Source organism: Rana temporaria, chromosome 3 (genome assembly GCF_905171775.1).
Source record: "Rana temporaria chromosome 3, aRanTem1.1, whole genome shotgun sequence".
NCBI classification, from domain to species: domain Eukaryota; kingdom Metazoa; phylum Chordata; class Amphibia; order Anura; family Ranidae; genus Rana; species Rana temporaria.
In genome coordinates this window covers 221,812,486-221,829,639 of record NC_053491.1, presented here as the reverse complement: position 1 = coordinate 221,829,639, position 17,154 = coordinate 221,812,486, and the positions used below count along the sequence as shown (strand labels likewise).

The 17,154-nt window shown below is 43.5% G+C and overlaps 1 protein-coding gene across 1 annotated transcript in view; it reads right to left on the bottom strand.

Moving 5' to 3' along the window:
- GNPTAB (N-acetylglucosamine-1-phosphate transferase subunits alpha and beta) overlaps positions 1–17,154 on the bottom strand; it is a 134,704-nt gene that overhangs the window by 98,294 nt on the left and 19,256 nt on the right. The window contains exons 4-7 of the mRNA XM_040344292.1: positions 7,921–7,962; positions 4,589–4,800; positions 2,861–2,925; positions 212–346 (exon numbers count right to left, since the gene is read on the bottom strand). Coding sequence (XP_040200226.1) covers positions 212–346; positions 2,861–2,925; positions 4,589–4,800; positions 7,921–7,962 — 454 coding nt within the window. The remainder of the gene's footprint in view (positions 1–211; positions 347–2,860; positions 2,926–4,588; positions 4,801–7,920; positions 7,963–17,154) is intronic.

Sequence of the window (17,154 nt, the reverse complement as noted above, 5' to 3'; positions counted from 1 at the left end):
GTGCCCTTTCTTTTACCTTATTGCTCTACAGCCAATGCTCTTGTTTATCAAGCACTAGTCTTGGATCCAAGCTAGGTAACAGCTCCTATAGGCTGTAGTGGCGGCACCACTATAAAAAGTCTGCTGCTTCTGATAACATAATTCAAGAAAAATGCAAAAAACAGGAAGCAGATTTGCTTGTTTGTATATTTTCATAAAATGAATGCCTTACCTGTTTAATCTTGGATGATAAACTCCCAGGTAGTTTTAACTTCAGCTGATTCGTGTCCTTAAACGTTGCTGGGAATCCACTTAGAAAAACGAAGTGGTGCAGAAACACTAACCCGGGGGCTTCTTTATCTGTAGTCTGTATGAAGAAGACAATACATCTGATGACACTTGTAGTGCAGTAACCATAGAGCAGTGATGGCGAACCTCGACACTCCAGATGTTTTCGAACTACATTTCCCATGATGCTCATGCACTCTGCAGTGTAGCTGAGCATCATGGGAAACATAGTTCCAAAACTTCTGGGGTGCCAAGGTTCGCCATCATTGCCATAGTGTATTGTATAAGCTGGTGTAGTGCCCCCTGTTGGTATAGATGCTAGTTCATTCGTTTGTTTCTAATGCATAGCATGATGGGAGATTATCCTTAACCCCTCACTACATCTGGGGAAACAGGTCATGTGGATTTACACTATCCAAACTTATTTGATGGGAGCTTCAGTATGGCAACTTGCACACAATTCTAAATTGTTGTGTGTTATCAAGCTCCTGCTGCCATGAAAGTCTAGGTCACAAATTTTACCCCAATAAAATGTATATTGGGCACCTGGTAGGCTATTGCTAAATACAGCAGTGCAGAAAGCAATGGCAAAATAATTAGAGGTTATAATATTTCTGTACTTTTCTTTTCACTGTTCTAATGAATAAACCCATTATATATGTCATCAGCTATACTAAAAGGCATCAGTTTTAGTAGGGCAGTGCAGAGGATCTCTAATGTGGAAAATAAATCAATCTATAATCAATTCACAGCCAACCCGATTCCAGTAAATTTAAATCTGCACAGAGCAACCTCAATCCTCCTCTTCTGGGGTGCCTGCCGGAGCTCCTGGCTACTTTCTCTTCCCGTTTGCTAAGGGGGGTACTCTGCGTCCATTGACACAGACATCAGGGCTTTGCCCAGTCCCCTTGCCCTGGGGGTTCTGTGAATGGATGAAATACAAGTACTGTCAACCATCACAGCCGATGGCTTGTAGATCATGGATTCTGTCTGCCCTTATCCGAGGCACAAGCAGATAGTGTACTGAAAGTTTGAAGGGTCCTGGCATTGCATCTGCAATCGGCCAATCACAAAGCTTTACAGTCTCCAGTCCAAAAAAAAAAATCGAATTTTGATCTACAAAAAAGATGTCTATTTATTTATAAAAAAGGTGAACTTATTCTTTAGGGCTTTAGAACCATTTTAATATGATGTCAACCTGACAGGTTGACATTCTTCCCTTTTATTTTCCTGCTGATTTATTTTCCCATTTCTATTTTTATAACCATGAAAGAAAATGTAAACTTAACATTTCATATTCCTGATATGTGCCTGCTGTACCATGTACTTGTGTGAAAATGTTCTCTGTTCCTTGATCCATTGTTTTCCTAATAAAAACTGACCACACTAAGCAGGAGAACATAATGTGGTCAGTTCTCGAGCTATGCTGTGAACTATAGCCTGCTCTCCTCCAAATTATCAATTTTGCCCTCACAACCCCCCACCCTGCACAGCCTTTCACTGGGAAGATACGTGTGCTGCTGTTTTTCCTCCTCCAGCAGGTATGCAGCTGAGAACAAAGGAAATGTGATCACTTAATAATGTTTTTTTTATATCTATACTAGGGCTGTGCAAATTAACTTTTAATTAATCGATTAATCTTTAATTTTTTTGATTGATCAAAATATTTTTTATCGATTAAAATTCTTTTGATTGGTACTCGCCTCTCCGCTGGCTTCCGGGCCTTCAGGGAGTTCCGTCGGAGATCCAGTAACATCACGGCGGGACCTTCCTATCTGCCACACGCAAGGGCTGTTACACTTCCCTCTATCACTTCCCTCTATCAACCTGGGATTCTACAACCATCCACTGGGAGTTGTGATAGTTCCCTTCATGGGACATCTACATGCCGATGGAATGATGTTAACCTCTCCTCATCTGGATTCAGCAGTGGTATCGTTGTACACATTTTTATACCAGTATCATACTTAGCTACATGTTTTTATGACTGCTTTTGGTACCGTTTGGTATTACTCGCACCATTATTACAGTTTATGTAGCTACATCGATTTTATCTCCAGTGCAATATTTATTTGGTTACCTACTTGAAGACTATAAAAGTTTTAATGCTATTCCCATCGAGCGCTGCCTTTGTGTGTTTTATGTATCCTGCTATCCATTTTTCCAGTTGTTGGTAGCTGCACTGGGAATCATCCTGCAAGGAGATCAGCTAAAAGTAGTTGGATCTGTATGTGCGTTATAATTAATCGAAAATAGTCGATTAATCGATAAAAAAAAAAACGATTAATCGAACAGAAAATTTTTGATCAGTAACAGCCCTAATCTATTTGTAAGTTCCCCTTACAAATTTTTCTGTAAAAGGTGAACTTAACGATAGAAGAAGACTTACACTTTTTATACTAACATTGACCAATGTGGAAGAAAGTGCACTTATTTTTTGACTATAGATTGTACAAAACCTATACCCTAAAAATAAAAAATATGCATCACTTTGTTAACATATGACAAGGTTACTGCTGAAATATAAAAAAAGAACTGTGGTCCAAGCTGAAGTGGTTATGATAAACATTTTAATTATTGAAAATGAACCTACCATATAAGCTCTCCAGATGGTCTCCTTGCTTGTTTCAAACAAAGCATTCAGCTGTGCAGTTTCGGCTATAGAAAGAGAAAAGAATATTGCAAAAAAAATAATTAAAAAGTGTCACTAAACCCACATCATAAACAACTATCAATAAATTCTGTATTACATGCTGTTTATTCTCAGTCACTAAGAGATTTGTTTGCTGTATGCTGCAAAAAACATGGTTGATCCTGCTGCTCTCCATCTCCACATTCTGTTCATGTCCCCAATTCAGCTAGGGGTTCTGCAGCTGTGGTGGCAACGCTGTACATGCTCAGCTTTCAGTGTGTTTCTATGCATATGCTATGAGAATTTCCTCTCTATAACATCAGAGCACCCGACCCCTTACCAGGTGGATCAGCTGTCAGCTGATCACTTGATGTAAACAGAAGATACACACAATAGATTTTAGAAGACCAACGTGAGTTTTAGGGCCTTTTCACACGTACGGATCCCATAAGGATCTGTACCTTTCTTATCCGCTTGCTCAGCGGGGATCGCTCCGTTGATCCCCGCTGAGCCGGCAGATGACAGGGTGGTCCCTGCACACTATGCAGGGACCGCCCTGTCAGATCTTCACTCTCCCATCCCAACTACGGCACTACCTGCTTGGAGTTTTCATGTCCTCCATGTGCCTGTGTGGGTCTCCTCCCACACTCCAAAGACAAGCTGGTAGGATAATTGGCTGCTGTCTAAATTAGCCCTAGTATGTGTATGTATGTGAATTAGAGACCTTAAATTGTAAGCTCCTTGAGGGCAGGGACTGATCTGAATGTACAATATACATCTAAAGCGCTGCACAAATTGACACTGTTATAGAAGTACCTGTAATAAATTAAATAAAACATATAAACTACTGTAAGACAGTATTTCTTAAACATCACTATTAGGCTGCATTCACACCTGAGCGTAGCGTTTTTTGGTAGTTTTTTTCCGGCGTTTTTTCGCGTGTATTCATGCGTATTTGCGCGTTTGCATACAGCGTCGTCCGACGTTTTTGTACTTCAACGTTTTTTATTTTAGCCAATAGGAAAAATTATCATCTTTTCATCACTTGTTGCTATGTTTGTAGATTTTTTTTATCTTCTGCCTGGGTGAAATGTTTTATTGATTAAAGCGACAAAACGCCCGTAGAAACGCTCGTTGCCGCGCTAGACGCTTGAATCGAGCGTTTCCATTACTTTCTATGGGAAATGCAAACACTCAAATACGCCCAAACCGCCCAATTCGCGCAAGAAAAAAGGATCCGAAACTTGTTTGAGCTTCAGGCGTTCGGCGTCAGGCGTTTTGGAGTGGAGATGAGAACCATCTCCATAGAGAATAATGTATTTTTCCCCTCTAGCGTTTTGGAGCGTCGCGCTTCAGGCGACAAAACGCTCAGGTGTGAATGGGGCCTTATGAATGAGGTTGGTAGATATCAATTCAGGGCAACTCATCCTTCTCTCCAAGTTTCAAAAATCTTTGCGGATGCCCTCTATGTTGGCATGTTATCTTTTCCCCAAATGACCAGTATACTTGAAACTAAACATTGCTAATGTAAACACAGGACCGTAAATTCCAAATAATCTTTATAACTGTCCATAAGTAACAACTGAAATAAAAACTGAGGATAAAAGACACCAAGATGTTACACAAATGCTCAGGTAGAATATAAAGGCCAGGTTTAATGCAGACTATAAAAGAAAAAAGTATACTTACCATCCTGCTGTGTGTCAAAGACAAGGACTGTGACATTAGTTGATGGATTCTTGGGTTTGGCAACATGAAATAGTGAGATCACTGCATGGAAGAAAGGTTGAGAAGACTGCAGATCCTTTAGAGTAGTATTGGGAGGAAGGGATGGATCCAGTACCAACATTGGAACCCGAATACAGTTTGTAAGAAGACACTCCAGCATCTTATCACTAGAACTGAACAACACATGAATTAGGCAGTAAACAATGTTAGTCTGCACATAGACAATATATGGCTTACAGATGTGATGGGAAACTAGCAGCTTCAAGCAGGCTTTGTTCACCCTGCTCCCAAAAGAGCTCAGATCAAAGGGAAAGGGCTCAATGACTGCATGGACTGTACCCTGGAAAAATCCCATAAAAACGTTAAACTGCCTCTCTAACCAATGATGGATATGAGCCATCATGAAGTTTAAAGAATAGCTGTACTTTTAAAAAGCATATGGATTACTTTACTAGTATGTGCGTCGCCTCATAATGTGCTAGTGCTTGCCTCGGGCTAGTAAAAACACATCTAGGTATAGATTTATGAATACATTTTAAAAAACGGGGGCACCTGCCTGCTGAGCTAGTACCAAAAGGATAAATGGACCTGGTGGCCCTGAGTGGGAATAATTCATCATACAGACATCAGAGTGGGGCCCTCAGTCAATGGCAGCTGCTTATATGCCTGCATCTGAATAAAGCCTGGTATACACAATCTGATTGTCCGCAGACAAAGCGTAGGACTTTTGTCCGAAGGGTGTTGGCCATGAACTTGTCTTGCATACAAACGGCAAAGAATAGTCGGTTAACAAACCCAAAACTACATGGTTTTTCAGCTCTTTAGAGCCACATTTGGGGAAACTTCTGCTAATGTTGCGTTATGGTTAGCATTGCTTTTGAGCATGCATGTTTTTACATTGGATTTTTTCCGATGTACTTCTGTACACACGATTGGATAAACCGACAACACACATTTGTTGTCAGAAATGTTTAAAAGCATGCAATCCAATATTTGTTGCTGGAAAATCTGACAATTGTCCGATGGAGCATACAAATGGTCGGATTTTCTGACAACAGCCTGCCATCGCACAATTCCCGTTGAAAAATCTGATCGTATGTATGGGCCTTTGGAATGGCTGCATCTGATTGGATGCAGCTGCTGTTCACCCAACAATTTTCTGCCCAGTTCGGTGGGAGGGTGTTGACAGGGTCGACAATGGCACAAATTTGGCCAGTTCATCAGGAACCAGAGGAAATTTGCTTGTGTTTTGCCATTTTGAAGCATGGAGAAAAGCTGCCAATACAGGGGGGCTCTTAACATAATTATCCATGAGTATGGGAACCAATATGATGAGGGTATGGATTTCTGCATAATTAAACATTATTTTTCTGCCCTATGGGATCACTGGGCTGAGGGAAATAGTCCACTGAGCCAGTACTAAAAGGAAATTTTGTTCTGGTGGCCCAGAGAGTAGATAATTCACAAGACATCAATCAGAGGGGGCTCTGAGTAAATGACAGTCACTTATATACCTGTACCCTGTTCAGACCTGCAACCACATCATCTAACAGAGGGACGTTTTCCAGCCCTGATTTCCTTTGTTGCTCTGAGAAGCCATGTGACTGAATACAGAGAGCTGGATAGGAAGTCCATGCTGGAAAAGGTGAAAAAATGTGTCACAACAAACAATGGGGTTGATTTACTAAAACTGGAGAGTGCAAAATCTTGTGCGGTTGTGCATGGCAGCCAATCAGCTTCTAATTTCAGCTTGTTCAAATAAGCTTTGACAAAGAAAACCTGGAAGCTGATTGGTTTCTATGCAAAGCTGCACCAGAATTTGCACTCCAGTTTTAGTAAATGAACCCTAATGTCTCCCACACGATTTTCAGTCTGGGCAAGTATCAGAACACTTTTGCGAGGCATTGTATTATTAACCACTTAAGGACTTCCCCACATACATTTACTGTGGCAGGACAGCCCTTAAGCGCAAAATCACATACCTGTACATGATTCCTGTTGTGATTGGACACAGCGGGAGCCAAATCAGTGGGTCCAGTGGCCACGATGGCCCACCAATCGTTCGTAGGAGAAGCAGAAAGGTATCTGCCTATGTAAACAAGGCAGACCACTTTTCTGTCACAGAGGAAGAGAACACAGGTGTCTCTCTTCTACCAGTCAGTCCACCCCTCACAGTGTTAGAAACCACTCCCTATGAGCATACTTACGGTAACCCTTTGATCACCCCTGCTGTTAACCGCTTTCCTGCCAGTGTCATTTATATTGTGACAGTGCATTTTTTTTTTTTAGCACTGATCACTGTATTGGTGTCACTGGTCCCCAAAAAGTGTCACATAGAGGCAGATTTGTCCGCCACAATGTTGCAGTCCCACTAAAAATCGCTGATCGCCGCCATTACTAGTAAAAACAATAAAAAAAAAAAATGTAGTCCCTAAATCAATCCCCTTTTTTGTAGATGCTATAACTTTTGCGCCAACTAATCAATATACGGTTATTGAGATTTTTTTACCAAACATATTTAGAAGAATACATAATGGCCTATATTGATGAAGAATTTTTTTTTTCCATTTTTATTTGGATATGCATTATATCAAAAATAAACAATATTGGATTGTTTTTTTTCAAAATTTTTGTTTGTTTTTTGGTTTATAGTGCAAAAAATAAAAAAACCGCAGGGGTGATCAAATACCACCAAAAGAAAGCTCTATCACTTTTATTTGTGTACAGCATCGCACGAACGCACAATTGTCAGTTAAAGCAATGCAGTGCCGTATCACAAAAAATGGCCTTGTCAGGAAGGGGGTAAAACCATCATACATGAAGTGATGATGTTCCATGGGAAACATATGATGTAAAGCATATCACTATATTTAATTTTCTTCATTTCAGATTTTCAGTGAGAAAGTGGGTAACCTCCACACTGATCAGCAGGGGCGCCCCAATGGAAACTGTGAGACTACAACTTTTATGGCTGCCAGCTTTGTTATGGCTGACATCAGAATCCCATTGCTTTTCAGTAGGTTTTCCCAAGGTCAGACTGGCTCTGCCTCCCTGTGAAAACACATGATTGATAAGCGACAAGAAAAAGGCAGAGGAGGGCAAGTGTATTCGTTTTTCAATTTCTCAATGAACAGTTAAGACCTCTTTCGATTTGTAAGTGAATTCATAGGGCGCTTTATAGCTCTGTGTAAGTCTTTTATCAAAGACAACAGCACAAAGATAAGTATTATTCTAACACAAAGAAGTACACCATGTGAATGAAAACCTTACTGAAAGCCATGAAGGATACTTACCCTTTTTTTGTTGGCTCAGTTCTATTGCTTCCCAGAAGATCCCTAAAGAAATAAAGTATATAGAAATTATTATACAAAAATAAATAAAAAATCATATGTTTTTCTATACCTTAGTTTATGATCAGGCTTAGCATTAAGGTTATGACGAAAGCTGGTCATGCACATTTCAAGGTGCCGACAGTTGCAAGCATAATGCCGCGTACACACCATCACTTTATGTGATGAAAAAAAATGACGTTTTTAAAAACGTCACTTTAATTGACTGTGTGTGGGGGAAAACGTCGTTTTATGTCTTGTAAAAAACGACCAAAAAAAATTGAAGCATGCTTCAATTTTATGTGTCGTTTTTCAAAAGTGCACTTTTTACTTCACAGAAATTGACCGTGTGTAGCAAAAAACGTTGTAGCAAAAAACGTTTTCTAAGACGTTTTTTCATCCACGCATGCCCAGAAGCTACTTATGAAGCAAGCTTCAATGGTAAAACGTGGTAGAACGTAACCTCGCTTTGCAAGAACATTGTGAGAAAAACGATGGTGTGTAGGCAACTTCGTCTTTGAAAATTGAAGTTTCAAAAACGTCATTTTTTACTTCACAGAAAGTGTCGTTTTTTTTCATCACATAAAGTGATGGTGTGTACGCGGCATGACTCTCAAAGGCAGTCTGGCAATCTTCCATGTCAAGCAGCAGGACGAGGACAAGGACAAGGCCACCTCAACTAGGTGGCCAGCTTTAGAAATTTTATTGACGACACGAGAACCATTGAGATGTTTTCGAAATATAATAATTTTGGAATGATTATTGAGGCTATGTCATTATGCAAAGCACAAAAACATTATGACAGAAGCTGGAAGTGGTTTTGCTAATGCTCCACTGGGTTTTGCAATGGTCATTCTATGCGACAATAGGTGCTGCATTAGAAAGCATGAAGAGATGTAACCAAATGAAACCTGACCAATTCTTAATTGTGTGTCTCTTTACAGTAACCAGCAGTCTCGTCTTTAGTGGTAAATCGATTGTCTGCCTCCTCCTCCCCTCCGCTGCCACGGGGGAATGGGTACTGGTTTTGACAGGTACCCGCTCCCACGTCTGGCTTAGTTCAATGTGGCAAACTTAGGCGGAACTTCGTCCCCCACCCATCCTTCCCCCGCAGCCTTTTGGGACACTTTAAAGGTCCCAGGGGATTGCTGCCCATTCACAAAGTGCATCACCCTTCATACATACGCAGTAGGAAACTGCAAGGCTTCCCTGCTGGTTTCCCTTAGTAAGGATGGCAGCGCCAGCACCCGATAGCCGAGTGAAGAATCGGCTTGAGCGAGGACACCACTGGATGCCAAGACAAGTAAGTGCTCTAATACAGTAATTGTAGCTGCTGACTTAACTTTTCTTGGGGGTGGGGGAGCCTGGAGCTCCTTTTTAAGATCTTTGCAAATCGGATGTAGTTGGTTGCCGAGGGTTACAATGTTAGGGTCCCAAATACACATCAAGGGCCCATTTACACCATCTGCATAAGGTGCTGTTGGGTAGCCATGCCCAATGCAGTCCCAACACATAGAAGACAAATTTTGCCTTATGGCCTTTTAGTTCAGATCATATTATCACTATGCAGTGGTTTGCACTGAAAAAAGGAGGACATTTATACTTAGTAAAGCATGTTTTAACAAAGTACACCACACCGCAACCCACTGTGGTGGATACAGACGCAAAAAACTTTGTGACAAAAAAAAACAACCCACTGCACACCAGCTGCGTTATAACGCAGTGACTTATGTGAACAAGCCCCTAAAACGGTCACATAAACTTGATAAACAAGAGGCTGCCCTGATTTAATTGTGTAGCTAATTTGCTTAATAAATGTCCCCCAATACTTTGTGACATTCCACTTCTCTTAAAATATTTATAAATAAGCTACAGCATGGAAAGCAGATTGAACAACTTCTACCACACAAAGATATTCACAGTGGCCCAGATTCAAAAAGCAATTGCGCCTGCGTAACCAGTTCTCCTGATTCAGAGAGCTCGTTACGCCGACTACAGCCTAAGATATGCGTGGCATAAGGCTCTTATGCCCTCATATCTTAGGCTGCACTCTTACGTTGGCCGCTAGGCGACATTCCCGTTGTGGTCAGCGTATAGTATGCAAATTGCATACTAACGCCGATTCACAACGTTACGCGAGCCCTGCGTACGCAGTTTACATCGTTTGCGTACGTCGGGTTTCGCGTAAGGCTGCACATGCTAAAAGCAGGGGCAGCCAATGCTAAGGATACCCGTCGTTCCCGCGTCGCGAGGTTCGAAATTTACGTAGTTTGCGTAAGTGAATCGTGAATGGTGCTGGACGCCATTCACGTTCACTTTGAAGCAAATGACGTCCTTGCGACGTCATTTACCGCAATGCACGTCGGGAAAGTTTCCCGACGGAGCATGCGCTCTACGCTCGGTGCGGGAACGCGCCTAATTTAAATGATTCCCACCCCCTACGGGATCATTTACATTAGGCGCCCTTACGCAGGGCATTTTTGAAGAGCGCCCACGCAAATTACGTGGCTACTGCTTCATGAATGAAGCGTAGCGCAAATAATTTGCGTAGGCGCAGGGTAAAAAGGGTACACTGCGCCTCCGTAAGGAGCGCGCAGCTGTACCCGAATCTACCCCAGTATATTTACACCCAGTGCAAACACTTGGTGACACTAGAGAAATTAATTTACAGGCAAGAGCATGAATGTGGAGCTGGTGCAGACAGCACTCAGGTTCCAGACAGCTATCAGAATTCAGGCATTTTTTTTTCCTAATAAAGGATGAAAATGAAGGTGAACACGTGGTAACAATAGCAAACAGTCTGCTCCAGGTTTTACAGATGAGTTCCAATGTGATCTGCAATGACCACTGCATTTAAAGGGCTCATTTTAAAAGATGGTACAAACAGCAATGATAATATGCAAAGCACAGTAACCCATCAGAAATACCCCGATCATTTTCCTTTTCCTGTGTCCCGATTTACCACTGCTATGGTATTATGGCTACTCGTGATGTTCACTCCTTTTGTGGGATGTCAGGGGCCTCAACCCCAAATTTAAAAGAGCCCTTTTGTTTCAATACCCGAAATCCCACCCTCAACTTATCCTCTTGCAGGAGACTCAACTCATGGGCAGCAAAATCCTAACCTTAAAAAAGCTGTGGATACAAAAGGCATTTCATGCCACTTACTCCGCATTTGCCAGAGGAGTTATAGTTCTAGTGCACAAAAACTTTCCATGCATGATTGAAGAGATACGTATTGATCCTCAAGGTAAATTTGTGTTATTAGTTTTCACATTATGGTTTCAAAGATATATAACATGTGGTTAACATATATGTTCCTCCTCTTTTTTCACTTGAAATTTTATCTGCTGTTCTGGAGAGGATCACCCCCTTCTGCCCTGCAAAAATACTGTTTCTGGGAGACTTTAATGCTAAACTTTATTCTATGGATCGCTCTGCCTGGGCTCAGGCGGCAGATTTCACTGAGATTTGGAGGTGGAAGCACCCTGACACAAGGTCCTACTCCTGTTTTTCAGCATCCCATAAGACCGTCTCTTGCATCGATTTAGCTTTTTCCAATTCCTCGCTTCTAGCAGATGTAATGAAGGCGTCTTACCGACCTAGTTGCCTATCTGACCATTGCCCCCTAGCCATAGTGCTTTGTACTCCTGCCTCTCGCAATGCGGCACTGTGGTGTTTAGGTTCACACTGGGTCTCCCTTTCAGACCTTGCTAACAAAGTTCCACTTTTATTGGTTGAATATTGGGATCATAATACAGGGTTCTCCTCTCCTGAAAGCACCTGGGATGCCTTTAAGGCCCCGTACTCACGACCAAACATGTCTGCTGAAACTGGTCCGAGGACCAGTTTCAGCAGACATGTTTGGCCGTGTGTAGGCCCGAGCGGACCATTTTCGGGCGGATCGGACAGGTTTCCAGCGGACAACTGTTTCCTGGACTTGCTTTAAAACAGTCCGCTAGAAACCTGTCCGCCCGGACATGTACGGTCGTCTGTACAGACCTACCTTACATGTCCCTGCCGCCCGCCATCCCTCGCATGCGTCGAATGACTTCAACGCATGCGTGGAAGCATTTTAAAGGCAGGCCGCCCACGTCGCCGCGTCATTGTCGCGGCGACACCGCGTCATCGACGCGGCGACACCACGGACACGCCCCACGTATTGTTTACGCGCGGACCTCTGTTCAATGGTGTGTACAGCCATCCAACAGAAGTCCCCGGGCAGTCCCCGGGCAGACATGTCCGATGAAAACGGTCCGCGGACCGGTTTCATCGGACATGTATGCTCGTGAGTACTCGGCCTAAGGCTTACACGAGAGGGCAATATATTTTTTCCATTGTGGCTATCAAAAAGGAACAGTTGGCCACTACTCTGTCTCTGCAAAAGTTGGTGACTGACTGCACTACAAGCTACAATTTGGACCCTACCATGGTCAGATTCGATCTTTTTGTTGGCTGCTCAAAGAGAATTGCAACTCCACCTGACGGAGGTCACAAGACTTGACGTGTACAAAAAGCAGGGGAGATAGGAATGGCCACTTACTGGCCATGATGGTCCCAACACGACCGACCACTCACGCTCCAATCTGAACTCACACAAGACAGTGACTTACCCCTCAGACATCCTAGATACTTCCCAGAGGTTTTAGGAGACATTATATGCCTATGCTCTACCTTCCGATTTTCGGCCTGATGCTCCGAAGGATTTTTTAGATCCCTTGGCGTACGGTTGGCTCTCGGACGGGAGCGTGGGGCACCGGTACAGCCTTTTACAGCCTTGGAGGTCCTTGCTGCAATCTGGTCATTTCCTCTGAAAAGGCAGCAGCCCATATGGTCTCCCAATTGACTTCTATAGGACACATGGCGAATTATTGGCACCACTTTTAGCCTCACTATACACTCGGTGCCTAACGGAGGGGGAAGTTACCCACGTCTATGTGCCATGCTTATCTGACCCTTATATATAAATCTCCTAAGGATCCTAAATCTTGTGCTTTCTCCAGACCCATTGCTCTGTTGAATAAGGATTTTGAAATCCTTACGAAACTTCCTGTCCTTCTACTATATCCAATGTTATCCTTCAGCGATAGATTCAGATCAAACAAGTTTCATGCCTCACAGAACCACAGATGTCAATCTCCGCAGATTGTACACCAACATACATGTTCAACATATCAACACAGGTTCGTGTACGGTGGCGTCTCTAGACATAGAGAAGGCCTTTGACACCGCTGAGTGGCCTTTTTATAAGAAACACTACGTAGAATGGGGTTCCCTATGATTTTCATTAAATGGCTCCAGGTGATCTATAGCAGCCCCACATCATCAGAACACCTGGGTGGTGGTTTGTCTCTTCCCTTTAGGCTGTCTAGGGGAACTAGACAGGGCTGCCCTCCTCTCTCTCTCTCCGGCTTGATTTGCTTTAGCCATTTAACCAGTGGCTGAGGCCCTACGCACCTCTCCACTTATCAGGGGACTTTTTCGCCACATTCACAGAACCCAAGGTTAACTGGTCCATATCTCTACTATTTTCGATGGACCAAGCAGCTAAGACAACAGTCCCCATGGATACTCCTTTACAGTGGGTGGATACCTTTAAATATCTAGAAGTTATGGTCTCTTCCCAGGCCTCAGACTTCTTTCCTTAAATCTAGTTCCAGTTTCACTTGAGGTGAAGGGCAACTAAAGGCATGGGAGAATTTACCATTGTCCCTGTTGGTAAGCATCAATCTAATTAAAATGATCCCCAAACTCATTTACTTATTTCGACATTCTCCACAATGGTTACCCAAGTATTTTTTTTGCAAAGTTGAACCAAAATTTTCTCATCCTTTCTTTGGGGTCCCAAGCCACCCCAGATACAAACTGAGCACCTTGACGCGACCATGTACACAGGGTGGTATGGCCTTTCCCTGAATGCTACAAATATTTTTTGGCTACTCAATTGGCAACTGTGGCTTGGTGGCAGAGTCCTGATTTGTCCAACCCCTCCACAATGTCTGGAGGGCTGCAGTAGTCAGGTCCTTGAGGCACTTAAATTCTTGGTCGTACAGAGGACCATGAGCCCCCTATGACTGACTCCTTCCAATGGCTTACTATTCTGTGGGCTTGGAGGGTGAGACTAGCTGGTGAGGGCTATCAAAAATACAGCTGCGATTTCCCCCAACGCACCGATTTGGCTGAATCCCAACCTGTCGCACATTTACAAGATATCTGACCCCTATGATTTGACCACGTATGGTATTAAACGAATCTCGCAAGTAGTATCATACCAGTCCTTAATCCCCTTGTCTCAACTTTCCTCCACATATTATATCCCTAACTATTATCATTTTAGTTAACTACAACTTTTTCATGCCTTTGCAGCACAATTTCCACAATCCTCCTGCATTGTTGTCCAGTTGGGGTTGGAATGAACACTTCCGAACGGAGTGTGGAGAGAAGCCTACTTAACACTTATATTTCGCATTTAAAATTTGCATCACTGCCGCCTCTAGCGGGGCTCTGGGCTCGCTGGCAATGTGACATATATGCACTGGATAACGACGAATAGGATGATGTCTGGGATTTCCCTCTCAGATCTTTGGTCTCAAAATGTGCGTCTTGTGCAATTTAAAATTGTACTTAGAGCATATTTCACACCTCATAGACTTCACATGATGAACACAGATATTCCCTGGAATGCTGGCGGGGTGGTACCTCACCAGGATATTTTCACAACATTTTTTAGCACTGTTCCAGTGTCAGAAAATATTGGGAATAGGTTCTGGCTCTGATAGATCTTGTCACCTCTACTTCAATCAAGCCCTCAATGGAAGTATGTCTACTGGGGCTAGTAGAAACTATAGTACCGACTGTTGCTATAAAGAACACCAATTGGCTGCTTCCTCCTTTAATGCCCAGAAAAAAAGGTATTTTTAATACAGCTTACCTGTAAAAATCCTTTTTCTTGGAGTACATCACGGGACACAGAGCGCATATTCATTACTATGTGGGTTATATGGAGTACCTTCAGGTGATGGACACTGGCAATCTCAAACAGGAAGTGCCCCTCCTTATATAACCCCCTCCCATAGGAGGAGTACCTCAGTTTTGTAGCAAGCAGTATGCCTCCCAAAATGTTCCCCAAAAGAGGGGTGGGAGCTCTGTGTCCCGTGATGTACTCCAAGAAAAGGATTTTACAGGTAAGCTGTATTAAAAATCCCTTTTTCTTTATCGTACATCACGGGACACAGAGCGGCATATTCATTACTATGTGGGATGTCCCAAAGCAATGCTTTTAATGAGGGGAGGGAGACATCTTCCCAAGACAAAGGATTTAATTTAGAGGTATACTCAAATAATAATAATAAATCCAACTTAGTCGAGAAATAATTTAAATTTTAAGTTTAATTTAACTCAAGGGTGCCCCCGATTCTGAGGGTCTTAAATTGCAGCCTGCAGCACTGCCTGCCAAAAGGCTGTATCAGTATTCCTTCTTACGTCCACCTGGTAAAATTTAGTAAACGTGTGGACTGAAGACCAGGTTGCCGCTTTGGCATACTTGAGCCATAGAGATCTGATGGTGTGCTGCCCCAGGAGGCGCCCATGGCCTGGTAGAATGAGCCTTTACTGACAAAGGAGGAGGCAACTCTTCAAGCCGTAAGCCTGAGAACATTAACTGTTTAATTCCATCTCGAGATGGTGGATTTTGCAGCTGCCTGCCCTTTCTTGGGCCCATCCGGTTAGAATGCAACAACACATCTGTTTTCCCGAATTCTTCTCTGTAGCTTTAAGATAGGCCCTTCATGGCCCTGATCAATATCCAAGGTATGCAGCAACCCTTCCTTTCTGGAAGTAGGCTTCGGAAAGATAGGATGGTAGTACCAAATCCTGGTTCAGGTGAAAACTGGATATAACCTTTGGTAGAAAGGAAGGATGAGGACGGAGAACCCACCCTGTCCTTATGCAGAATAAGATATGGCTCCTTACAAGATAAGGCTGCCAATTCTGACACTCTTCTGGCGGAGGAAACTATTGCAACCAGAAATAACCAACTTCTTGTCAGTACAACCAAAGGAATCTCAGCCAACGGCTCAAAAGGTTGTTTCTGCAGAGTTGACAGAACAAGATTTAAATCCCACGAGACAAAGTGGTGACTTAACCGGAGGATTAATACGTAAGACCCCCTGTATGAAGGTCTTACCAGCGAAGTGGGTGGCCAACGGCCTCTGAAACCACACTGACAAAGCTGAAAATCTGTCCTTTGATTGTGCTTAATGCCAGGCCTTTATCACTACCTAGCTGGAGAAAAATTAACACTCGATCAATGGTATACTTGCGGGAAAGCCATTTCTTGGACTCACACCAGCCTACGTTAGGCCTTCCAGACCCTGTAATAAATCACCCTGGAGACCGGCTTTCTAGCCCTGATCAGAGTAGAGATTACCTGCCTAGACAGCCCTCTACCCCTGAGAATCAGGGATTCAGCCGCCAGGCCGTCAAATTTAGACGCCGTAATGCAGGGTGGAGGATTGGGCCTTGCGAGAGTAGGTCTGGCCGTAGAGGAAGCGTCCAAGGGTCTCCCACTGCCATCTTTAGGATTAGTGAGTACCATGCCCTCCTGGGCCATGCTGGAGCTACCAGGATGACTGGTTTGTGCTCCACCCTGATCCTGCGTAACAGGCGGGGTAGCAACTGTAGCGGGGGAAAGGCATATAGGAGTTTGAACTGATGCCAAGGGCAAACCAACGCATCGGCTCCGCAGGCCATAGGGTCCCGAGTCCGGGACATGAACCTGTCTAGCTTCTTGTTGAATCTCGATGCCATGACATCCACGTCCGGCATCCCCCACATCTGGCAGATTACCTGAAAAATTTGCGGATGCAGAGACCATTCCCCTGGCGACAGAGTCTGACGACTCAAGAAGTCCGCCTGCAGGTTGTCCACCCCGGGAATGAATATTGCCGATATGCAGGGCACATGAGCTTCTGCCCACAGGAAAATCAAGCTCACCTCTCTCTGAGCTGCCTGACTCTTGGTCCCCCCTTGGTGGTTTATATATGCCACAGCTGTGGCATTGTCCGATTGTATCCTCACCGGGAACCCCTGCAATTTGGCTGTCCAAGCCTCGAGGGCTAGCCGAGCAGCTCTGAGCTCCAAGATATTGATGGGCAACTGCCTCTCCGCCTGTGCCCAAGTACCTTGGCGAGTGCAACC